Source organism: Lampetra planeri, chromosome 31, assembly GCF_965212315.1.
Source record: "Lampetra planeri chromosome 31, kcLamPlan1.2.h2, whole genome shotgun sequence".
Classification (NCBI taxonomy): Eukaryota; Metazoa; Chordata; class Hyperoartia; order Petromyzontiformes; family Petromyzontidae; genus Lampetra; species Lampetra planeri.
The window spans coordinates 8,102,552-8,123,828 of record NC_136137.1 but is presented as its reverse complement, the minus strand read 5'-3'; the positions used below and the strand labels follow the sequence as shown (position 1 = coordinate 8,123,828).

The window sequence follows — 21,277 nt, the reverse complement described above, 5'->3', positions numbered from 1 at the left end:
CTCTCTCATCGCGGCGGATTGCGGGAAGGTGAATTAAGGGGGCAGAAAAACCCCTGCAGTGTTTTTTTATGATTTTCCCCGGCTCGTCGGAATTGCTGTGTGCGCGTGGCGTGTTACACAGATGCTCTTGCGTTGTTGGTTGATGGACCGAAGTGTCATATTTGTTGTTGTTGTTGGTGACCGAATGACCACTTTTGTCCATTAATTATCTTTTTTTTTTATTACCCACAGTTCGCTGTTTCGCGTTGAATGGCCCCCGCGGTGTTCGACGGAGGTTCTCGCTTGTAGACGGCTCAGGCAACACAGCACGAAAAAAAACCCCCACTGCATTATGGATGATATTGGTGGCGAAAGCCAACGTGTTAAACAGCACCCATTTGTTCACTGGGTCCGCACGCTGCCGATGAGACGCGGAGCAGTCCAAGCAGCCAGGAATTAGCTGCTGTAAACAAGTAAATACCACCAGAAGACATTGGTCTAGGAGACACATTGATTGATTGATAAACGAATTAATTATCAATATTACATGGCTTCACCCGACGTTCAATCAGAAGGGCACAATCTGGATTCTCACCGGGTCGAACAATGAGTTGAGCACGGAAGAAAAAAAGCAAACTTATTTGGCGATGAAACCGATCAAATTAATGAGAAAGGTGTTAATTGGTGAATTTTCAACTTTCAAATTTCTCAAAATAAATACTGTGGAGTAGGTGGACGTGGGGAGAGATTTGGGCGGCAAACGTCGTGGCTTGGCAGGGTCTCCTGGGCGGGACGCCACCTCTGAGCCACACGGGGGCAGCTCAGAACCGCGCACGCAGAACCCGCGTTCCGCAGACGCGAATCACTCCGCTGTCTCACACCACGCGGGCTTTCGCGGCCAATATAATCTATAACAAGACGGGGTTTTTCTTGGGGAGGGAGGTTAGATCCGTGAATATAAATGTGTCGTTAAACCCGCCACCACTCGATGCAGCCAATTAGTAAGGTTTGTCACGTAAACAAAAACATGCCGTGTATTTGTAAATGTTTTCATTTTAAATATTGTGGGTTTTACTCTCCAACGCACCGGTGTGCTGTGCGAGTAACGAATTGGCATGTTTTGTATAAGAGACAAACCTTACTAATTAGCTGTGTCGGGTGGTGGCGGGTTTAACGACACATTTATATATACGCAATCTAACCTGAAACATCTCTATTATGCACTATGTTGTTATCTATATATATATAAAAGGGAAATGTGTGAATATGTGTGTCTATTCGAAATGTTTAGCATACTTCCTGACATGCAACAAACTTGAAATTTGGCATGTGGGTAGCTTCCAGACTGTACATAATGCTAAAAGTATAAAAATAGACTTTTGTATTTGGGGGGGGGGGGGGGGGCGCAATAATGGATATATTTTGCATGGCAAGTGAGCAGTGACGTCACATCTGTGATGTCACCCGCATGCGGCAACGTCACGCGGTGTGCCTGCTGACGTCACGCACCCCCCCCACCCTCCGCGAAGGCCGTGTATTAATCCAAGTCAAGAATCCAAGTCTCGGGCGAATCCGGGTAGTAAAGCTGGTACTTTTATAAAGGAAGACTGAAGCTGGTCAGCTCTGCAATGTGTCTTCAGGTGTAGCGGCGTAGGCCTTCCGCGACCAATATTATTCACGATAACGTTTTTATTTCGAGTTAGATTGACATTTACGCGATTTAACCAAACAAAACAAGACCTTATGCTTCTACGCTGTACCGTGCCTTGTTCGGCATGACGTCAATCTCTCGGAGCGGAGCGTTCCAGAAGACGCTCCCAGCACGTGGACCGAAACGTTGGACATCGAACGCACGTCGGAGAGATGTACAGAGCAACCGCGTGAAACCTGCGCGGTGGTAGAGTAATCAAGTTCACGAGATGTACACGCCTGGTCTCAAGTCCTCTATCCAGAATGAAGAATCCAATCGGAAATCTCACATCTCCGCCTCCCCCACCCTGAATTGATTACAGTTGCGCTGTTGGGGTCGTGCCCTGAGACGAATAAAATCCATGCAAGGGACTTGAGCCCAGGCAAATGCCTCCGTTGAACTTTGCAAGTCAAGGACACCGCCCTCCCTGAAAAACGATGCTCCCTTTAAAAGGGGTTCCAGACAATGCATCATCCGGTCACTGGATTAAAAATCGGCAAAGCGACGTCCCGTTGTAGATAACTAAAGATCCCGTTCATAGACGACTGAAAATTGAGGAGGCCATCGTGTTCCGAGGCGAGCGTCCAAATTCGCCAATTAGTAGAGGACATGGCATGCAGAAGCAGCTGCAACCTACTCGATCGAGTTCACGCAAAACAGAAGCAATCGTCGTCTCTCGACCGGCAGGCCAGTGCCCTTTCGCAGGCCAGGTTACCAGGTAGCGAGCCACCTTGTCGTCACAGGGACAGCTGCCACTGGGGATGCCCTTTGAAATGTTTGAGATGCGATGTAAGGCGCTCTGAAGAAGCGTCGTCATTATTAGATAACATTAATTTGGCCATCTGTCACTGTCGCCGAGTTAGTTACCAATCTCCCAAAATATATCATAAAGCACAAACGCTTTGCAGCCGATGCAGGAAATCAGATTAAGTTGAGGCGCCACGGACGTTCACCTTGGCTGTTAATCAGACCCAGGTCGCCGGGGTGTCGTGGCGCAAAGTGCCGCCCACGCCGCCACCCGCAGCCATCCCCTGCTTTGTCCTTGCATGCCCCCCCCCCTCTCCTCGCTTGTAACATTCACAGCTTCGCCGCTATAGCCAACCGTACGCTGAGTAACTACTGCAGCTTTCGTAGCGGTTTCCTGAGCGGGAGGGGAACTGCGCCGTAATGAGCAGTAGATTGACCGCAGGTTTTTTTACGATCGATGGGGCCAGATGCCAGCCCAAGTCGGGAGACGGCTTCTAACCTGGGATTGGGGGAGACCCATTAATCACATTATGAGGGGATGCACCGCACACATACGCAGTGCCGACTTCATCATTAATATCCCAAGTGACTCAAGACGCTGGCCCAGTTCGCGCGAGAGAGAGAGCCTCAGATTAAGTTGGTCTTGAATTCTCCGGAGTCTATTTCCACCCCCACAACTTTATGAGGATAGTGCTACTATCTGCGTCATATGCCGAGATAAAGAATCCATTCGGAAACCTCACGGAGCAGCATTGCATCGTGCGCCAGGGCATGGCATGCAGAAGCAACCTTTCAGAAGCCTTCTTCTGGAAAATTCTTAAAGTGGCCTTTTTGTCCTGAACACGTTCGGGGGGTCGGAGGGAGTGCATGCTACCACGAGCTCAGCGATGAGATTGTCACACGGCAGTCCAACGAATAGAATTCGCTTTCATATTCTTGGATTCTTTATTCAGGTGAAGACCGCTTGTGTTGCGATCGAAACGTCGTGGGTTTTTTTGCTTTTAATTTAGACATTTGTTTTCTATCTACGTGGCTTTACCGAAATAACTAAGAATGTGAATTCCTGCAGTCACGAAAGTTTTAATTCATAATTGGCTTTTTTAAATGATCGGAGCTAGAATTGAGCCAGATCAAGCACTCAACCTAAATGAAAACGATAGTTTATTTGTGTGTGTGTGTATGTATGTGCGGCCGTTCGCCACTGGGCTGAGGCCATCAGCTCGCTCCACTCGAACACCCAGTGTTCACGCGGGTTGTGCTGCCACCCAGACGTTGGGCTGCCACCCAGATGTGAACTCAGCCGTGCCGGTCTCTGGAGCCATGTGGCCGCCTCTCCTCCGTTGTCAAATCCAGGGAGAGTAAAAGCTGAACGAAAGCACCTCCCCCCTTGGCAGCAAGGCCACGTGTGCTTATATTCGAAGTAGTGTGCTTGTATCAGATGTTCCCCATTGCCCACCCCCACCAGTGTAATATAGGCACGTGTTGCTTATATATATACGCATGGGAAGGGATTGTCAGATTTTAAGCTGAGCTCTGCACACCTTTGAGCTTAGACTATACCACTTCTGTTCTCACCATTAATAATCGTCTCATGTGAGCACTCTGTACACGCGGCTCGTCATCGCCCATTAACATCACGCTTCGTGCCGCGCTGGGTTCGGGGTGGCTGTTTCTGGCAGTACAACGACAGGGTTCACCTGCTCGCAAATACCGGTCACCGTGTCGGCGAGCGGCCCCTTCCAGAAAGGCCATCAAGCCGCCAGCGGTACAATGCGACACTGGGGCCGGTTTCGCCTAGAAAAAAACGTGCTCATCGGCGTGCCATAGCCAACTACGCGTGGCCACGATCACCCAGAGTGATGCGATGACGATAACGGAGTCCACTTGTAGCGCGCCGCACGCTACCCGCTCATTCTCGTAGAGAGAGAACGAATCGGGAGGCGCCGGGAGGAACCACAGACAAGCGGGAAGGCAGCCACGCGATGAGCCGGCACTACCAACACATCCCCAAGCTCTGCGGTCCTCTATATACAGTATTAAGGTTTATATTGTTTTACAGCCAAGTAATGCGTGCTCACATGTGGGAGGAAACCCGGAGTACGCAGAGAAGACTCACGCGCGCGAAGCGAGCGACGCTTCATCCCATACAGAAGGAACAGGTAAGAGTCCACATTGTCGCTCGCACTGCCTTCCACTGGCAAGTATGGCACCTCGACGCCCCACGGGGAAGGCGGGTTTGCGACAGCTGTTCGATCCACCAACCCTCGCGCTCACAGGCCACGTGCAGCATAGCCACCGCCCGCCCTCGTATTGGCAACGAGATGTCAGCTAAAGCAGCGCGCCTCTAACAAGGCATGGAAACGAAATGGTGACATGTGGGCAATTTCAACAAATGATGCAATCTCACGGTCAATATATATGCAGTGGCGGCTCCTGCAAAATCTCTCAGGGGGGGCAAATGTCTGGATGATTGATAAGGATAAGGTCCACCCATGCAATGGATAAATTAACAGCTTAAGCATGTAAAGGCAACTTCACTTCTTTAATATTAATGAAAAATAAAGTGACTCTTACAATACATCTTGTTTGTTTCTATACTCACTATTAAAACAAACCACTCAGGTTAATTTTATTAAAGATTCCACTAGGTGGCGACAAATTATATTGTTGGATGAAACGTGCTTACGTATAATGACGTAAGCACGTATGATGACGTAAGCACGTTAGGGCGAGCCCTCCCGGAAGCCATAGAGAATGCATTGCAGCGCCCCCGTTCGAAAAAAAAACATCTTTGAATGTAAGTCTATGGGACCACTCAGGGCGATTCTCAGCTGGAGGGAAATCGCCCAAAAAGAGGCGGTACTCCACAGAACGTAGCATGACGCTGATTGGACTATAGTCACTATACCCAGAGGCACAGTGACGGCTAGCGTGACTCTGTGGTTGAATGACATTGGTGGTGCGTCGCCCAATCGCCCTAATGAAGAAACCGCCCCTGTATATATGTACTTAGAAAATAAAGTCTTTAACAATGTCAACCCACTGCTGAATAAAGGCATCACCACACTGTCAGTCATGGGAGTTGTTTGACCATACTTCAACACGCTGGTCCGTGTGGCGTTATGAGCAGGGGGGGGGGGCAGGATCGGTTCACATATCGCTCACCGCCGATGTTAGCTGTGGCTTGGAATCAAACCCATACGGAAAGGGTTCCTAATGTAATGTGCTAATCACTGCCCACGCTCCAACCCCCAATAATAATACGCTTGAGGTGTAATTTTCGGGGTAATTATAGGCTGAGACAATTTGGCTTATTTATTAAATAAGTAATTGGTTTTGACAAATAATGATGGAATGCACCGTGAGGTGTGAATGAAATAGAAATCCCGTCAGACTCCGTGAGATTTCACGGGCGTTTCTCCCTCCTCGCCAAAGCGTGGCAAATGATTTCAACCCAAATCACCTTCCTAATTGTTCGACACACTGCGCCCCCGTGTCGAAAGCCACTCTAAAATAACGCCTAATGATTACACACATCTTTTAAAATGTTTGAAATGTACATCCCAAGTTGTGCGTGTAATAGTGCCTGCAGAGGTTGGGGGGGGGGGGGTAGACTGTTGGTCTGGGGAGGGGGGCAGTATAATTCCATGCCATGCGCACCAGTACCGGATTAAGCTTGTGCGGGCCCTGCAGCATATGTTATAAAGGGGCCCTAAATTAACAAAAAAAAGTAAATATTAAAACACGAATTTTCAACTTGCATAGTGAAGTAATTGTATTTGTTTTATTTGCCATACAGCCAGATAATACGACAGATCGCTAACCTTAAACACCCAGTTGTTCATAAAAGTTGAAGGCGGTATAGTACTGTCGTAATAGAGCAAGTGCCGAATTACTGAACCCGAATTGATAGTCTCTGTGTGTCTATGTTGTGTGTCTCTCTCTCTCTGTGTCTCTGTGTTGTCTTTCTTTGCTTGTGTGTCTGTCTGTGTGTCTCCGTGTCTGTTTTGTCTCTCTCTCAAATTTAGTTCTACCTGATGATGGTTGCTTGTGTTGCAGTCGAAACGTCGTATTCTATTATTTAATTTATTTTCTTTCTACGTGACTTTACCGAAAGAACCAAAGAGTAATTCCTGCAGTCACGAAAGCTTAAAATAAAATTGGGAATTGATAGCTTGAAATAATTTAGGATAATCCGGCACTGATGCTGACCCACATCCAAGATTGCGATCAGCCACCCATCCCCTTCCTCCCCTCCCACCCCCCACAACAGCAGCACGATTGCTTTTGCCTCACTGGGAACGCATAATTTCTTGTCGAGCATGAAATCGCATCATCTTGCCCCGATAATCGGAGCATGGGTCAAGCAATTAAGACGTAAATAGGCGATGGAAACAAATAAACATTTCTGGTAATTGCCCGTGGGCTTGGTGATGGAGTGACAGTCGCCTCTGTCCCCCCACCCCATCCCTGTTCCTCCACCGCCCCCCCCCTTCCTCACCGCCACGCTCCGGGGTAATAATCATTATGGCGCTTCAAAGTGGGGCCATGAATTAAATATGCCAACAGACAGGATGTGACCGCTATTAGCCAAAATAATCTCAATGATTAAAAAAAAAACCTGAAAATTATTCACTTGGGATTTCACGCATAGCAGCAATGTTGCCTCCACCGCTGCGAAAACTTGGCAAGGCCCTACTGAACATAAAATGGTCTTGAGACTCAGCGAGGCTTTTTGTGTGTACAAGCGCAAAAATATAAAACAATAACATCCCATAGCGCTAGGGTTGCCGTGACATCAATTTTCAGGATACAATACGGAATAGAATTTCACGATATGACAACTGTCACGATATCAGTGTTCACTACCTCGGCTGATATACAGGAGATGGTTGGTTCGATTCCGACCACGACGCCTGTATATTTGGAGTTTGCAAGTTCTTCCCGTGGTCGCATAGATTTTTCTCCGGGTCCTCCGATTTTTTCCTCCAAATTTAGAAACCACATCGTGCGATCAGAGTATTTGTCCGCTCTACATTTCAACGCGATAAGCCACTTTTGTTGAGCTATTATTTGTGGCCAGGCCGCTTCTGAAAAATATGTATATCGCTTAGCGAGCTTTTTCTGGTCAAATAAAAAAAGAATAGCTCATAGTTTTTCCCCATCGCGTGCGACCTGCTGATCAACTCACCGTGGGTGTTCTGCTTACACTGCTGCGTGGACAGAGGCAGGGTGGGAGACATCTCTCCTTCACGGGTTTTCCTTCCATATTTAGAAGCAACATCGCGCCTTTAGATCATTTTTGCTGCTATACATTTCCACGAGATGACGATAAGCAACTTTATTGGAACCTCCTGAAGAAAGGTGTTATGAGACTCGGCGCGGTTAGCCCGGGGTAAAGAAACGTAATAATAAAAATACAAATATTGCCGGATGAAAAGAGGCCAAGGGGAATTTAAGAAACTAATTCCGACATCAATATACTGGAAACTAACTCCATTGATATTCGTTGGGTCTTTCGGTAAAGTCACGTAGATAGGTACAAAAAAAATGTAAATCATAAAAAAAAACAATCATCATCGATCGCTTGTGTTGTGATCGAAACGTCGTATTAATTGTATTATTTTTATTTGTAATTTAATGTTTATTAATTTGAACCTATCTACGTGACTTTACCGAAAGACCCAAAGAATATGAATTCCTGCAGTTACGAAAGCTTTAAGTCAAGATTTTACTCCATTGATTCCACTCCCGTGCCAGGAGACGGAATCGAAAAGGTGACCTCTGGATCGTTGACTCCAGGTGTATCCTGGCCAGTACACCCCACTCCTCTCCCTGGCAGCTTACCGCTGTTTTGATAAATTAACTTAATACTGGTAGGAACCTCTGGTTACACCAGCCCACAGGGGATTATTGTGTCCGTCCGTCGTGCAGGGAGGGACTGGGTGGGGAGGGAGGGGCTGGGTGGGGAGGGGAGGGTGGGGAGGGGCTGGGTGGGGAGGGTTGGGAGGGGCTGGGTGGGGAGGGTGGGGAGGGGCTGGGTGGGGAGGGTGGGGCTGGGTGGGGGGTGGGAGGGGTTTGGCTGGGTGGGGAGGGGCTGGTCATTCCGTGGTGCCCTTATAAAACTCAACGTTTAACCTACTCACGCCGGCTTGTGCCCGCCCTCACAGTCGGGCATATTTGCGGAATGCACCAGGCCGCCGTTGACCCTGGCCATTGACCGAACAACCCAACGTTCCTACCAGCACCCTCCGCAGGAATGTGTTATGGGTGACAAACAGTCATTTTGGTTGTGCACAATTTCGATTCGTGAGGCAAAAATCTGAAAGTGCACGAAACGAGTTGCTGCTCGTTCACGCGCACAGAGCAGAGATGTGCACGCGTGCTCCTCTTCCCACCACTTGAAAGCCACTTTCATAGAGACGTGTGTTCAAGTAACTCGCCTCATATTGACATTGCACTAACACAATTAAACAGGAGTCTTATCACTAACCCCTAACACCAGCGGGAGCGACTCAAATAACTCTCAAACGCTCGTGCTGACAGTGACACAAGCCAGTGCCTCCCCGCTCAATATGTCAATGGGCCCGCGATCATCTCCACCACCGCAGGTGACCTCAGCAACAACAACTCACTCACTCACTCACCCACTCACTCACCCACTCACTCATTCATTCACCAAATCGCACGCCTACTCACCCACTCATTCATTCACCCACTCACCACACCCACTCACTCATCCACTCACTCATTCACCCAATCGCACACCCACTCGCCCACTCACTCACCCACTCACTCATTCACCCACTCACCCACTCACTAAATCACCCACTCACTCACCCACTCACTTACCCACTCACTCATTCACCCACTCACTCATTCACCCACTCACTCACCCATTCACTCACCCACTCACTCACTCACCCACTCACTCACTCACCCACCCACCCACTCACTCACTCATTCACCCACTCATTCACCCACCCACTCACCCACTCACTCACTCACCCACTCATTCACCCACCCACTCACCCACTCACTCATTCACCAACCCACTCACTCACCCACTCACCCACTCACTCATTCACCCACCCACCCACTCACTCACCCACTCACCCACTCACTCATTCACCCACTCATTCACCCACCCACTCACCCACTCACTCATTCACCCACTCATTCACCCACCCACTCACCCACTCACTCATTCACTCACCCACTCACTCATTCACCCACCCACTCATTCACCCACCCACTCACTCACCCACTCACTCACCCACTCACCTACTCACCCACTCACCCACTCACTCACCCACCCACTCACCTACTCAGGTCACCTCACTTCTCTTTCTGCTTCTTCTCTCCCACCGCCCCACTTCGGAATTCCATACTCCGCATATCGTTTGCATGTTTTACCACACGCATGCTGTGGTGAATGCAGACTTCACGCCCTTGTGATGGGTGTCTATTTGTTGTTTGAACATCTTAACGTCTGTCTTCTTTCCAGAAAGCGTAACGTTTAATTCTCCCTCCCCCCCTCCCCAAAAAACACGATCTTTTGCCCATAAATTAAAAGTATTTTTCCTTCTAATTATATCAAAGCTTAAAGCTTGTGCTGCGAGCGATGGAAGTACGGCCGAGGTGTGAGTCGACAAGACACGTGTTGTTGTTGTTGTGTGTTCGTTTGTTTTCCCCCCGTTACAAAACCCCTTAGCTGATTGCAACGGCGACAGTGCTGCTTGTTGGTGGCCGTCTGACGTTTTGGGCCACGGGGCCATTGGACCATTGTTCTGTGCGTGAACAATGGAGGGAGGCGGGGTGAGAGTGACGCTGGTTTACCACTAAGCTATTGTTCTGTGCGTGAACAATGAAGGGAGGCGGGGTGAGAGAGGAGCTGGTTTACCACGCGGCTATTGTTCTGTGCGTGAACAATGGAGGGAGGCGGCGTGAGAGTGACGCTGGTTTACCACTGGTCTATTGTTCTGTGCGTGAACAATGGAGGGAGGCGGTGTGAGAGTGACGCTGGTTTACCACTAAGCTATTGTTCTGTGCGTGAACAATGGAGGGAGGTGGCGTGAGAGTGACGCTGGTTTACCACTAAGCTATTGTTCTGTGCGTGAACAATGGAGGGAGGCGGTGTGAGAGTGACGCTGGTTTACCACTAAGCTATTGTTCTGTGCGTGAACAATGGAGGGAGGTGGCGTGAGAGTGACGCTGGTTTACCACTAAGCTATTGTTCTGTGCGTGAACAATGGAGGGAGGCGGCGTGAGAGAGGAGCTGGTTTACCACTAAGCTATTGTTCTGTGCGTGAACAATGGAGGGAGGTGACGTGAGAGAGGCGCTGGTTTACCACGCGGCTCCAGGAGGCTGTGCACCGTGAAGCGAGGCACCGACGGGCCTGCAACCAGAGCGGAGAGACGCAGGGCGAGACGTTTGTTACGGAAGGCCTCGTGTGCAGCTACCCGTTATGTACGTACGTTGAACTTCTTTCGCGCCGTACGTAGCCAACCATGCTAATCGGAGGTGCGGGGGAAGGACAACACAAGAAGCAGTTAATTATTACGCAAAGCGCCACATGCAAACAAATACACGCGATGAAAATTGTCCGTTTCACCGCCAACAAATGAAAAAACATTTCGTTTTCGTCGGCCAGTCAGCTTTCTGGGTCATCACCTTCCAGTCGCAGCTGTTTACTAAGACGAAAACAACGACAGGACCTGTGTAGATGTTTTCTTGTCGGCTCTTTCTCGCTAATTAATGAATTACGTTTATATAAAGTACCTTTTATACTTGGTACTTAATGGGGCTGTACATCACAAATAATTATCATAGGCCAAGGGGAGGGACAACTCAGGAGGCAGAGAGGCGTTCATGAGAGAAGCGAAAGCGAGAGAGCGAGGCAGTGACCCCGCATCGAGCCAGCGTTGTTTACACCACTCGGCCCCTGTCGCCGCTGGGCAGGCTACTCCAGAGGCTAGGAGCAGCAGCAGCGCGGCAGAGTGCGCGGTGGGCGATGAGCCTCCCTGTGCCCCACTGGGAGCCGCACCCCCTATGACAGCACGGTGGGCAAGGCCCAAAACGAGGCCTTCGTGAAGGCAACATGCACGGGCAGGGCTGTGTTATTCAATAGGCACTGGGCCCAGGGCCTACGAAAACTAAAGGGCCTACGAAAAAAAAATGTTGACCATGTTTTTATTTTATTTTGATGATACAAAATATCCGCGGGCCCAGGCTAAATGATGAACGTGTCAGTAACGACATCTATTGAGCGGCTGGACAAAGTACCGTGTGAAACAAGCGGAGTGACAGCAACGGTAGTAGTGACATGGGGCAGCAGCAGCTGTAGGAAGTTATCACTGAAGGCCTACGAAACAGAAGTGCCTAGGGCCTACAAGAACCTTAATCCGGCCCTGCACAGGGGGTCAGTAGCTGTACGGGATCATGCAGTCGTCCACTCTGAGGGCCTTGTGCGTCAGGACTGTCCAATTATGATCCCTGCAGCAAGCAGTGGACCCCCCCCAATATCAGAGAATGGCCCCTGGAAGGTGATGTCACGTTACTACTTCTTAAAACAGCGGTACCAGCTCAGTTCCGCAACCCGTTGAGCGACACATCCACCTCTGGTTTCAATTTGATGAGTTTCATCAGCAGGGAATTAAAATGAATGCTGATAGGTTTCTTGGTACTGTAGGCAACAGCCCTCCATGAACAGTCACGCCTATTCATGGCAGAACATATTTTAACTACATTTATTACGTGTGACCTTATGGGATTGTGGTTAATACAACACATACATTCAGTTAAGGCTTTGTTTAAAACAAAGTGAGAATCAGAATCCTCATGTAAACTGGAGGAATCTGATGAGCCAAGAAGCCCTTTTTAAATCCTTTATATTAAGTTCACTTGCTTGCTTGTGCGCTTACGACCGTGCAAATCTTTCGGTCGTTTTTTAACCCACTTCCCGTGATCCAATCGAGCTGACATTTTGCACACAGACTCGTTGTGCGCGACAATTTATTTTCATGAAATTTTTTTTCCATAACTTTACACTTTTTAGAAAAAAAAATTAGATTTAATTACCAATTGCTTAATGGTGGCAGGCAATCATCTGACCCATAGGTGGCAGCCATCTCAAGCCAGAGGACGAGAGGACTCTAGCCGCCACGCATATAAAGGATTTATAGTGAAAAACTTAGTTTTTACGGGTTAATTTTTTCACATGTCCAGGAGGTCCACCAGCCAACTTCGCCATTTATCTAAAGGCAACGCCATTCGGATGAGACCTGGAAACGGCAAGGCCAGTCTGGGGTTTGCTTGCTTTAAATAACCCTGAAAACGAAACACCACAGACCTCTCTTTGGCCGTCCCTTCAATAAGGTCTCACACAATAGCGGGCATCATTCCATCACGCATCCATGGAGTGGTTTGTGACATGTCAACATCTGATAGGTTTACACATTTTATCCCTCAAGAGCTGGGGGCTAGCTGACAATGTGAGTGGGGGGGGGGGGCAGGGGGGCAGCGGGAGAAATTTCTCAATTATTTTTTTGAACGCATTCATTGGTGACCAGGCTGAGGCCATCAACTCACTGCGTACCAGAGCCTGGTGTTAAACACTCGCGGCTGCCCATAATTCAAAGACTGGACCTCAGTGGGTTTCGGCTCAGTGGTCTGACACGGCCATTATGAGCCTCGTGAACCAACCGGGGCTGTCTTATTCAGAATTGTATTTGAAGACCCGTCTCCATGAATTAATCATGTACTTGAAAAAAAAACACAAAGAGAAGCATTGATGTTTTAGAGGTGACTGTATAAAAAAATTATAATCTGGTTAATAAGTACGAGTTTCCGCATAATTGTATCCGCCGTCTATACCCTGCCAATGTCTCCCGTGGATTTCCTCTTTGTAATCACTGTCACAGAAAGCGTCTCACATTCAAGCCTTTACCCCCTTTGTTATCTCTCAAGTTTGACCTCTCCGTCACTCCCTCACTGCTCACATCCTGCCCCCCCCTCCACACCTTGGGATGAGTTTCCGTAGAATGTGCCGTGGGACCCTTTCTCCCCGACTTATGTTGTTTTTGATAACGATAATGATAATAGCCAAAGTAATTACAGTATCGTTGCCGATGTTGGCCATGGTGGAGAGAAGTTTTAACTATTTAAATCCCGACCCTGATACCTGCTGCATATTTGGAGTTTGCATGCCTCGCTGTCCCCGTGGTGACGTGGATTTTTCTCCGGGTCTTCCGGGTTTCCCTTCACATTTAGAAACGCGCGTTTATAATATTTCGGCTGCTATAAATTTCCACATAAGCCACTTCGTCGGGCTATCATTTGTGGCCAGGTCGCTTCATTTGTGGTAATCTTCATGGTATTTTACATTTTCCAAAATGTTAACTTTAATGTGTAACCATGCAATCACGTGTTAATTAAAATATTGCCTCGTTGCTGTCTTGTAAACTTACCTACCGGTCTGCGCGTTGTTCTGCGATATCCCTGAATTTATCCAGGTCTCTCGTGAGCTAAGAGTAACTTTGGATTTCTCTCGTGGGAATTCAATCGGCATATTGTTGTTTATTAAGGGGCCGTCCATAAATGACGTCACGCGATTTTGGACGATTTTTGATCCCCCCCCCCCATCGTCACACGACGTCACAAAAAGTCAGACCCCCCCCTCAAATATCACGTCACAAAGCTCTGCCCCCCCAAAAAAAAATAAAGCATGCTTCAAATCGTTTTAAACTATTGTCATTGTAGTGCGTATTTAATGTGGCGCTGCACTCTGATGTTGTAGGAGAAAACATTTATTAAAAAGTCGATTTAATTAAGTAGAACGTGTTGTCTATATTTATTTCAAGTTGCGCATTTTGATGTGACATTTCTCAACCCCCCTCCCCACCTCGTCACACGTCGTCACAAATGTCTGACCCCCCCCCCCCTAAGTGCGTGACGTTATTTATGGACGGCCCCTAAGAATGGTTATGAGAACACATGTAGTAGTAGTAGTAATAAAAAGAATGTCTGCTTGTAACGCGTCGCCACACGGTATCCGCTCGCTTTCGTAGAAAGAGAATAACTCAGAGGCGCGAGGAGGCACCACAGACAATAAGGAAGGCAGTCACGTGGTGAGTCAGTGCCAACAATTACCCAAGCTTTGCAGTCCTCTCCATATTAAGATGGTATTGGTCAATTAATGCCTGCCTTCATGTGGGAGTAAACCAGAGCATGCAGAATAGAACCCACGCGTGCGAGGGGGAAACGCTCTATCCCTTACGGACGAAACAGGTGGAGCGCACATTTTTCTTGTACCACCTTCTTCCAGCGAGCCAGGGAACGGCTCCCCCTCGCCTCCACAGCGCTAAGCAGCGCGCCACCACTCCGCATAAACACGAACGCATGTGCACAAACACACGCGCGCGCGCGCGTACATAACAGCGGGTCAAATAACGCACAAAACAAACGACAAAAGTGGGCGGCGAACGCTAACGGTACCGGCGCTCATCATGAAATATGCATCGAGCAATCGGCGCAACACTCGTACGTCGTGAATAAGGAACGCGGTATAACGGCGCGCTCGGCACCGCGGCCCGAGGGCTGTGAGGCCAGGGGGTCGAGGTGGTGGAGCGGTGCTGCAACTTACCCAGGCAGTGCAGCATCACGTGGCTGCAGCCCGGGCTCATGAGGGCCGAGAAGTAGCTGCAGTTCGGCACGAGGTTGCACGACTCGCAGATGCGGCGGAACGAGCCCTGCAGGTCCACACTGCGGGGAGCGCGGCCGCCACACGACACGTGACACGCACACAGATACAACTCGGGCTTGATCGTGTCGAACAATCGTGCGCAACGTTTCGTGGTGTATACACAGATCGCGTCTCTCGCAATCGCCGGGGAATCACAGGCGAGTGTGAAGGCAGCGGCGACGGGGCGAGGAGCTGGCGTGAACCACAATTGCCCAGGCTCTGCGGCCCTCTTACATATGCAGGTGTTTTCAGGCAGCTCATGAGCGTTTACGCAAGTGGGAGGACACCGGTACACCCGGAGAAAAGCCAGGCGTGTCCGAAGGGGTGACGCTTCATCCTCACGCAGAAAGGACAGATGATGAAGCCTGGATCCCTAATCCTAACTTAACCTAGGCAAGGGCTGGCAATGTCGAAATGGTGAAATCCTCTACTCATGTACAACGTGGCCAGGGATCAACAGCAGGCTGCCAAGGCTGTAGCGCAAAACTAATTTTTTTTAGAGGAGTGGTGGCAAAGTGGTTAGCGCATAGCACCTGAAGATCGAGCAACATGGGTTTCATTTTCTAGAAAAGGCTAACACCAGTGGCGTATGCCACTTCATCAGTCCGCACTGAACCAGCACGGTGAAGTATGGTCAAACAACGACACTGGGTAGGGCTCCAGACAAGCTTCCTAAGAGTTCTCTCCAATGGTGGCCAGCAGTGGCTTGAGCAAGAACTTGCAGGGCTGCGCCTTTCGCTTATACAAATAAAGACGAAGAGAATCAGAATCGTTATTTACACTGGAGGAGATGTCCAGTAGGGGCACGGGGTCAGAACGCTACAACAACAAACAATAAAACCACGATAGGAGTGCACAGTATAGGGAAGGTAAACAAATCGCTTAAAATATACAAACATCCTCTGATATTATTAAACATGCTCTTATATTATCAGAGGTTCTACATCATTAGATCCCCTTTGCCAGTACCAAAATATAATTATATAATTTTGATGGAGATGCTCACCCCGAGCCCTCATTACTTTGATAGTGGCATTGTCTTTGAGCTGTACGCCTTTTGGCGTCCTCTGGTCGAGCACCAATTGGATCGAGGCTCAAAAGAAAGCCGTCCCTTGGTGTGGACCAATCAGTTTCAAGGACAATGCATATATTATCATGGTGTGCTTTTTGTTTGCATTTTGGCTGCAAGTATTGTGGTTAATGCAGACATGAATCCTTGTAATAAGGTTTCAGTTTTGTTGCCAGAAAAAGGGGAAAAACCCTATTATCATCAGAGGATGTTTGTTTGCATGCTCACCACAAGTATGTGCGGTTAATGCAGCACTTGCTTCCTTGCAAAAGGTTTCTCTTTGCTGTTTGAACATCTTAACACCTCCTGTTTTATTGCCAGAAAGGTTAAAACCTATTCTTATTTTTCAAAACAAAACTATATATATTTTTTTAATATTACCAGGCAACTTATTTTTTTCAGAAGCAACCTGGCCACAAACCATAGCTCAACAAAGTGGCTTTATCGCCACGTGGAAATCTTTCGACGGAGACGGGGCGGTGGGGGGGTCCCAACGACGTGGCTGGGTTGTGATGCGCGCGAGTGCCGGCCGGGTCACACAGAGAGACATGCTGGCGCACGGCACTGCCTCGCGTTGTTTCCCTTTGCGAACCGTTTGTCGGGTGTAAACGAGGAGCGCTTTAACGGCGGGGAGAGGGTGGGGGGCACATCCCCCCTCCCACCCACGCCCATCGTTTGTCGCGTTCTATTCCATAATGAGCCGCTCATGCAATTGCGCCGGTGACTCATTACACAATAAAGTAGTGGAATTTAATAAACTCACTCGGAGAAATAATGGAAAATTAAGCTCATAGCTATTATGGGTAATTACCTGCCATGTCACCGCCGTTGGATGGGTCGCGCAAACGCCGGGGGGGGGGGGAGTCTCCAATATCCCGGCGTAAAACGACCGCGCGCATGAACTAACGCACGCGCATGAACGAACGCACGCGCATGGATGCACGCGCGCGCCGCAAACGCCGCGCACTGCACGCTCCCGCCTTCAGCACGCGAAGCTTCCATCGTTGTGGAAAGGATGTCCTTTGGGCAGTTTGGTACAGAACCGTTCAAAGATTGTGAAATGTAGGCCAGGCACGAGGCCAGTGTTACTTCTAGTCAGCATTTTGCCTATAAGTCTGGGGCTGCTGACAGCCTGTGCAATATTAATCAAAAGTCTTCAGATTTCATTTAGTCGTTCAAATATAAAAAAAGAAAAATCTGACAAACTAAACAATCCCATACCTAGTAAGACTGTGCTCTGCCTGGGGGAGTGATCTATGGTGTGTGAGTACTGTGCAACACTAGTGTAGTGTCTTGTTAAATTACTCACACCGACACGTTGTAACAAGTCACCTGCTTACACTTTATTTCACCTGTTCTCGCGCCAGGTGTACGCACTCCTATAACTATCTGTATGGTCACATACACTTGACTTCTCCCCGCTCTTGTCTATTTTGCACCTCACTTATCCTGCACTCAGCGACTTTGCACACAGCAGCTCCGCGCTCAGGGACTCCGCATACAGCAACTCCACACTCAGCGACTCTGCATTTCCACCAATACCCACACCTACACTCCCTCATACCCGCTCACCCGTCTGTCCGGGGCTGGGGGTTCAGCCAACACCCGCCCGGCGACGGCGTAAGGGTTGAGGTCCCGTTGACGGCTTGAGCGGCAGCGGCGAGATGTCTTCCCACTTCGTTCCCGGGAAACTCAACCCTCTGCTTACGCACACTCCCCTTATATATTCCTACTAATTATGAGTCCCCACGTGCTCCCACTTAAGTTGCCGTCTGCCCGGCGCCCCTCGCGCTTGCTAATCCTTATCACCTCCCCCATCTCCCGTCTCCATGGCGCCAACCCCATGTTCCCACGCGCAGACCTGTTCGACCTCAGTTTTACCCGTTTCTCCCCTTAATTACTGGCGGTTTGTGAGTGCAAACCTCATGTTGCAATGTACACATCTGTTCGACCTCAGTTGCAGAAGAGGTGTTGAAGCCGGAGGATGGAGGCGACGGCGATGTGGCCCGTGCAGCCGCACCTATAGCAGGTACGGTAAGAACGCCCAGGCGGCTGGCTCAGCTTGGGGTGCCATTCCCGTGCTGATGGCTGCAGGCTAGCACTCCTTCCCTCCGATCCCCGGGCAAAAGAGGCACACGCCCGCTCATCCCTGGCCGGCTCCGTTGAGCTGACCGCCACCGCCGGCCAGTCCTTAAGGTTGAGATGTGCTCGGATGCCGCGGGCCACTTGCAGAGAAGTCAGGTCGTCTTCCTCTGCCACTGCAAGAGTGACCCTTAACTCCCGAGCCAAGGAGAGAAGCCGTTCTAAGGTGAGGGAATCCAAGGCGACTTTGTCCATTGCGAGGGAAGGCCGCATGCCCCAAGGCGAGGAGTGCACTGCAATAAGTCAGCGGCGTCTCGTTCTCTCCCCGTCGGCGCAGCCTGAATCTTCTCCGAACACTAGACAGGGGATCAAAAATAGCGGCCATCTTGGTGTATGCGTGCTCAAGGGTCTCTCTATCCGACTCGGGGATGCCGAAAAAAGCAGCTAACGAGTCGTCGTCGAAGTCCTTGCGAAGAGCTTGAAGCGCCTCACGGGATGTCCATCCCACCGAGATGTAGGCGGCCTCGAATCGATGACGAAAAGCCATCCAATCTCCTCCTGCAGCAGTGAACTGACGCACCGGTGGCAGCCGTCGAAACTTGGAAGCGTCTTCAACCTTGGAAGTCGGCGGCTGCTGCTGCGGCGCGGGACGATCGCCCGAAATGGAGAACGGGTGGAGCGCGGCTGCAGCCACCGAAATGGCCGGAAGGTCCAGCACCCCAGTCATCTCGGTCATGAGAGCGGCGGGAAGCGTGTCTTGGCGTCCAGTGGAAGTCGCAGCCGTCATTCGCTCGAAGAGATGAGCGGCGGCTGACAGCAATCTTCCCAGGTGACCGGCGATGTCCAGCCAACTCTGTGGGGGAGGTGGCTGGGCTGGACTCGCCACGCATTCCTGAGCCGACTGAAGCACTTCGTCGGAGTGGGTGCTCCCAATACTCTCTCATATCCACGTGTTTAACTTGTATCCCAATAATCTCTCATATCCATGCACCGATCCTTTACAAAACTCCAAAACACTATCATATGCCTGACGCTTCACGTATTATAAAGCATTCTTCAAACTGCTGGTACATCTATAAATCCCGATCATTCTCAAACGACAGGCACAATGTATGCAAGTTTCTTAAATCCTCCGAGCCCTGCCCACCCAGGAGCATGAATAGGCAGAACCGCAGTCAAGTCGATCGGCTGGTCGCGTGTGGTGAGATCGAGTGCGGGTACTCTCACCCCTTCAAAGATAATCTACCCGCCTTGAAAAAGTAGGCCAAAACAACCCTCCCTAGAGGGGCTCTCCTAGAGCTCTCTCTTAGTGGAGGAGACCCCCACCTCCATCCGCCAGCGACTACACTAGCAAAGCAATTGCAGGGCTGCACCCATAGGCGACGTTTTACTTTTATATTTGGGGGGGGGGGGTTCGCTTTGCCCCTCATGTTAGGAATCACGGGTGCATACAATTGCTCTATATATGTTTTTATCTTAATGTAAACGACTGAAGATAAATTAATAAAAGGTGTCCAAATTCAGCCCATGGCTGCACCTTCACAGTTGCCTTTTCGATTTAAAGCTTTCGTGACTGCAGGGATTCATCTTCTTGGTTCTTTCGGTAAAGTCACGTAGAAGGGAAATAAAAAAAAAATAAAACATAATAAAATCATTCTCACGACGTTTCGGCCACAATGCAAGCAGCCGTCCTCAGGTGAAAAACAGGTCTGTCGGGAAGACATTCAGACGCTGTCTTCCCGACAGACCTGTTCTTCACCTGAGGACGGCTGCTTGCATTGTAGCCGAAACTACGTGAGAATGATTTTATTATGTTTGATTTTTTTTATTTGTTTATTTCCCTTCTACGTGACTTTACCGAAAGAACCAAGAAGAAGTTGCCTTTTGATCTGCACCCCGTTGCTTCGCCGTCACGCGCGTTATCGGAGCATTCTCGTGAAGTTGTCGAAGGAAACGCGAGGCGAGCTCAAACCCGTCCTCGTCTCTTGGCCAGGCTAAACAAAACAAACAAACAACAAAAAACTCTCGCAAAGAAATGGAGAGGAGGAACTTATTTCTTTTTTAATAGGCGCGAAAGCTTAAACATTTTCTAATGTGGCGATTCTCATCGCAGTAAATTGCAGCAATGCGTGTCGCGCGCGGACGCATTATAAAAAGGCTGATTACCCAAAGCCAGCCTCGTTCCAGCCCAATACACAGCAGAGCTGGGCTCGGAGAAATGTTATATATAGAAGGAAAAAAAACCTTTCCCGATTTCACTGCACAGAAACGCACGGCAGATATGTATAAGCCCAATATTATTACAGCGCTTTATTAGTTAGATTCTCTTTCACACCCCCCAGACAATGGAGCGCGCGCGGCAAGCACAGGAGGCTCAGGGCGTAATTAGATTTTTCATACGAAATCTCATAACCATAATGCAAACGCTGTAAGCCAGAAATATAAAGGCGAGTTTTATTACTTTATATATATACACTTTAAATAAAATGATACAAAAAAAATCTCACTTTTAATGAATATGGCCAAAAATGTGAACACCATGCTTCTTGCTGGAACGTTTTTATGTGAACATGTTGGGGGGTGGGGAGAGGAGGGGGGGGGGGAAGAGGGGGGGAGGGGAAGAGGGGGGGGAAGAGGGGGAGGGCGTGCTATGCCAGTGAAAAAAACCAACGCTGGACAAAACTGCTCAGAAAATATCTCGGAGGCGTCAAGCATCTTAACGTTCCTTCATGCCCTTTTGAAGCGCTTCCTTTAAAAATGCATTTCTTTAGAACTGCGTTTCGTGTTTAGGTTGCTGTCCTCCCCGCGCGCCTCCGATTAGCACGATTGGCTACGTACGGCGCGAAAGAACGTTAAAAATACACACGTACACAGGTGCGTTCCGGCCCACACAGTTTTAACAGTCACCTTTCCCAACTTTCGCAGTCGACGCTATGATTGTAATGGCGTTGGGCGATCATCAGTTTC

The 21,277-nt window shown here is 49.2% G+C and overlaps 1 protein-coding gene across 1 annotated transcript in view; it reads right to left on the bottom strand.

Moving 5' to 3' along the window:
• LOC144729021 (inactive dipeptidyl peptidase 10-like) overlaps positions 1-21,277 on the bottom strand; it is a 378,451-nt gene that overhangs the window by 11,116 nt on the left and 346,058 nt on the right. Inside the window, exons 15-16 of the mRNA XM_078608853.1 lie at positions 15,061-15,179; positions 10,768-10,815 (exon numbers count right to left, since the gene is read on the bottom strand). Coding sequence (XP_078464979.1) covers positions 10,768-10,815; positions 15,061-15,179 — 167 coding nt within the window. The remainder of the gene's footprint in view (positions 1-10,767; positions 10,816-15,060; positions 15,180-21,277) is intronic.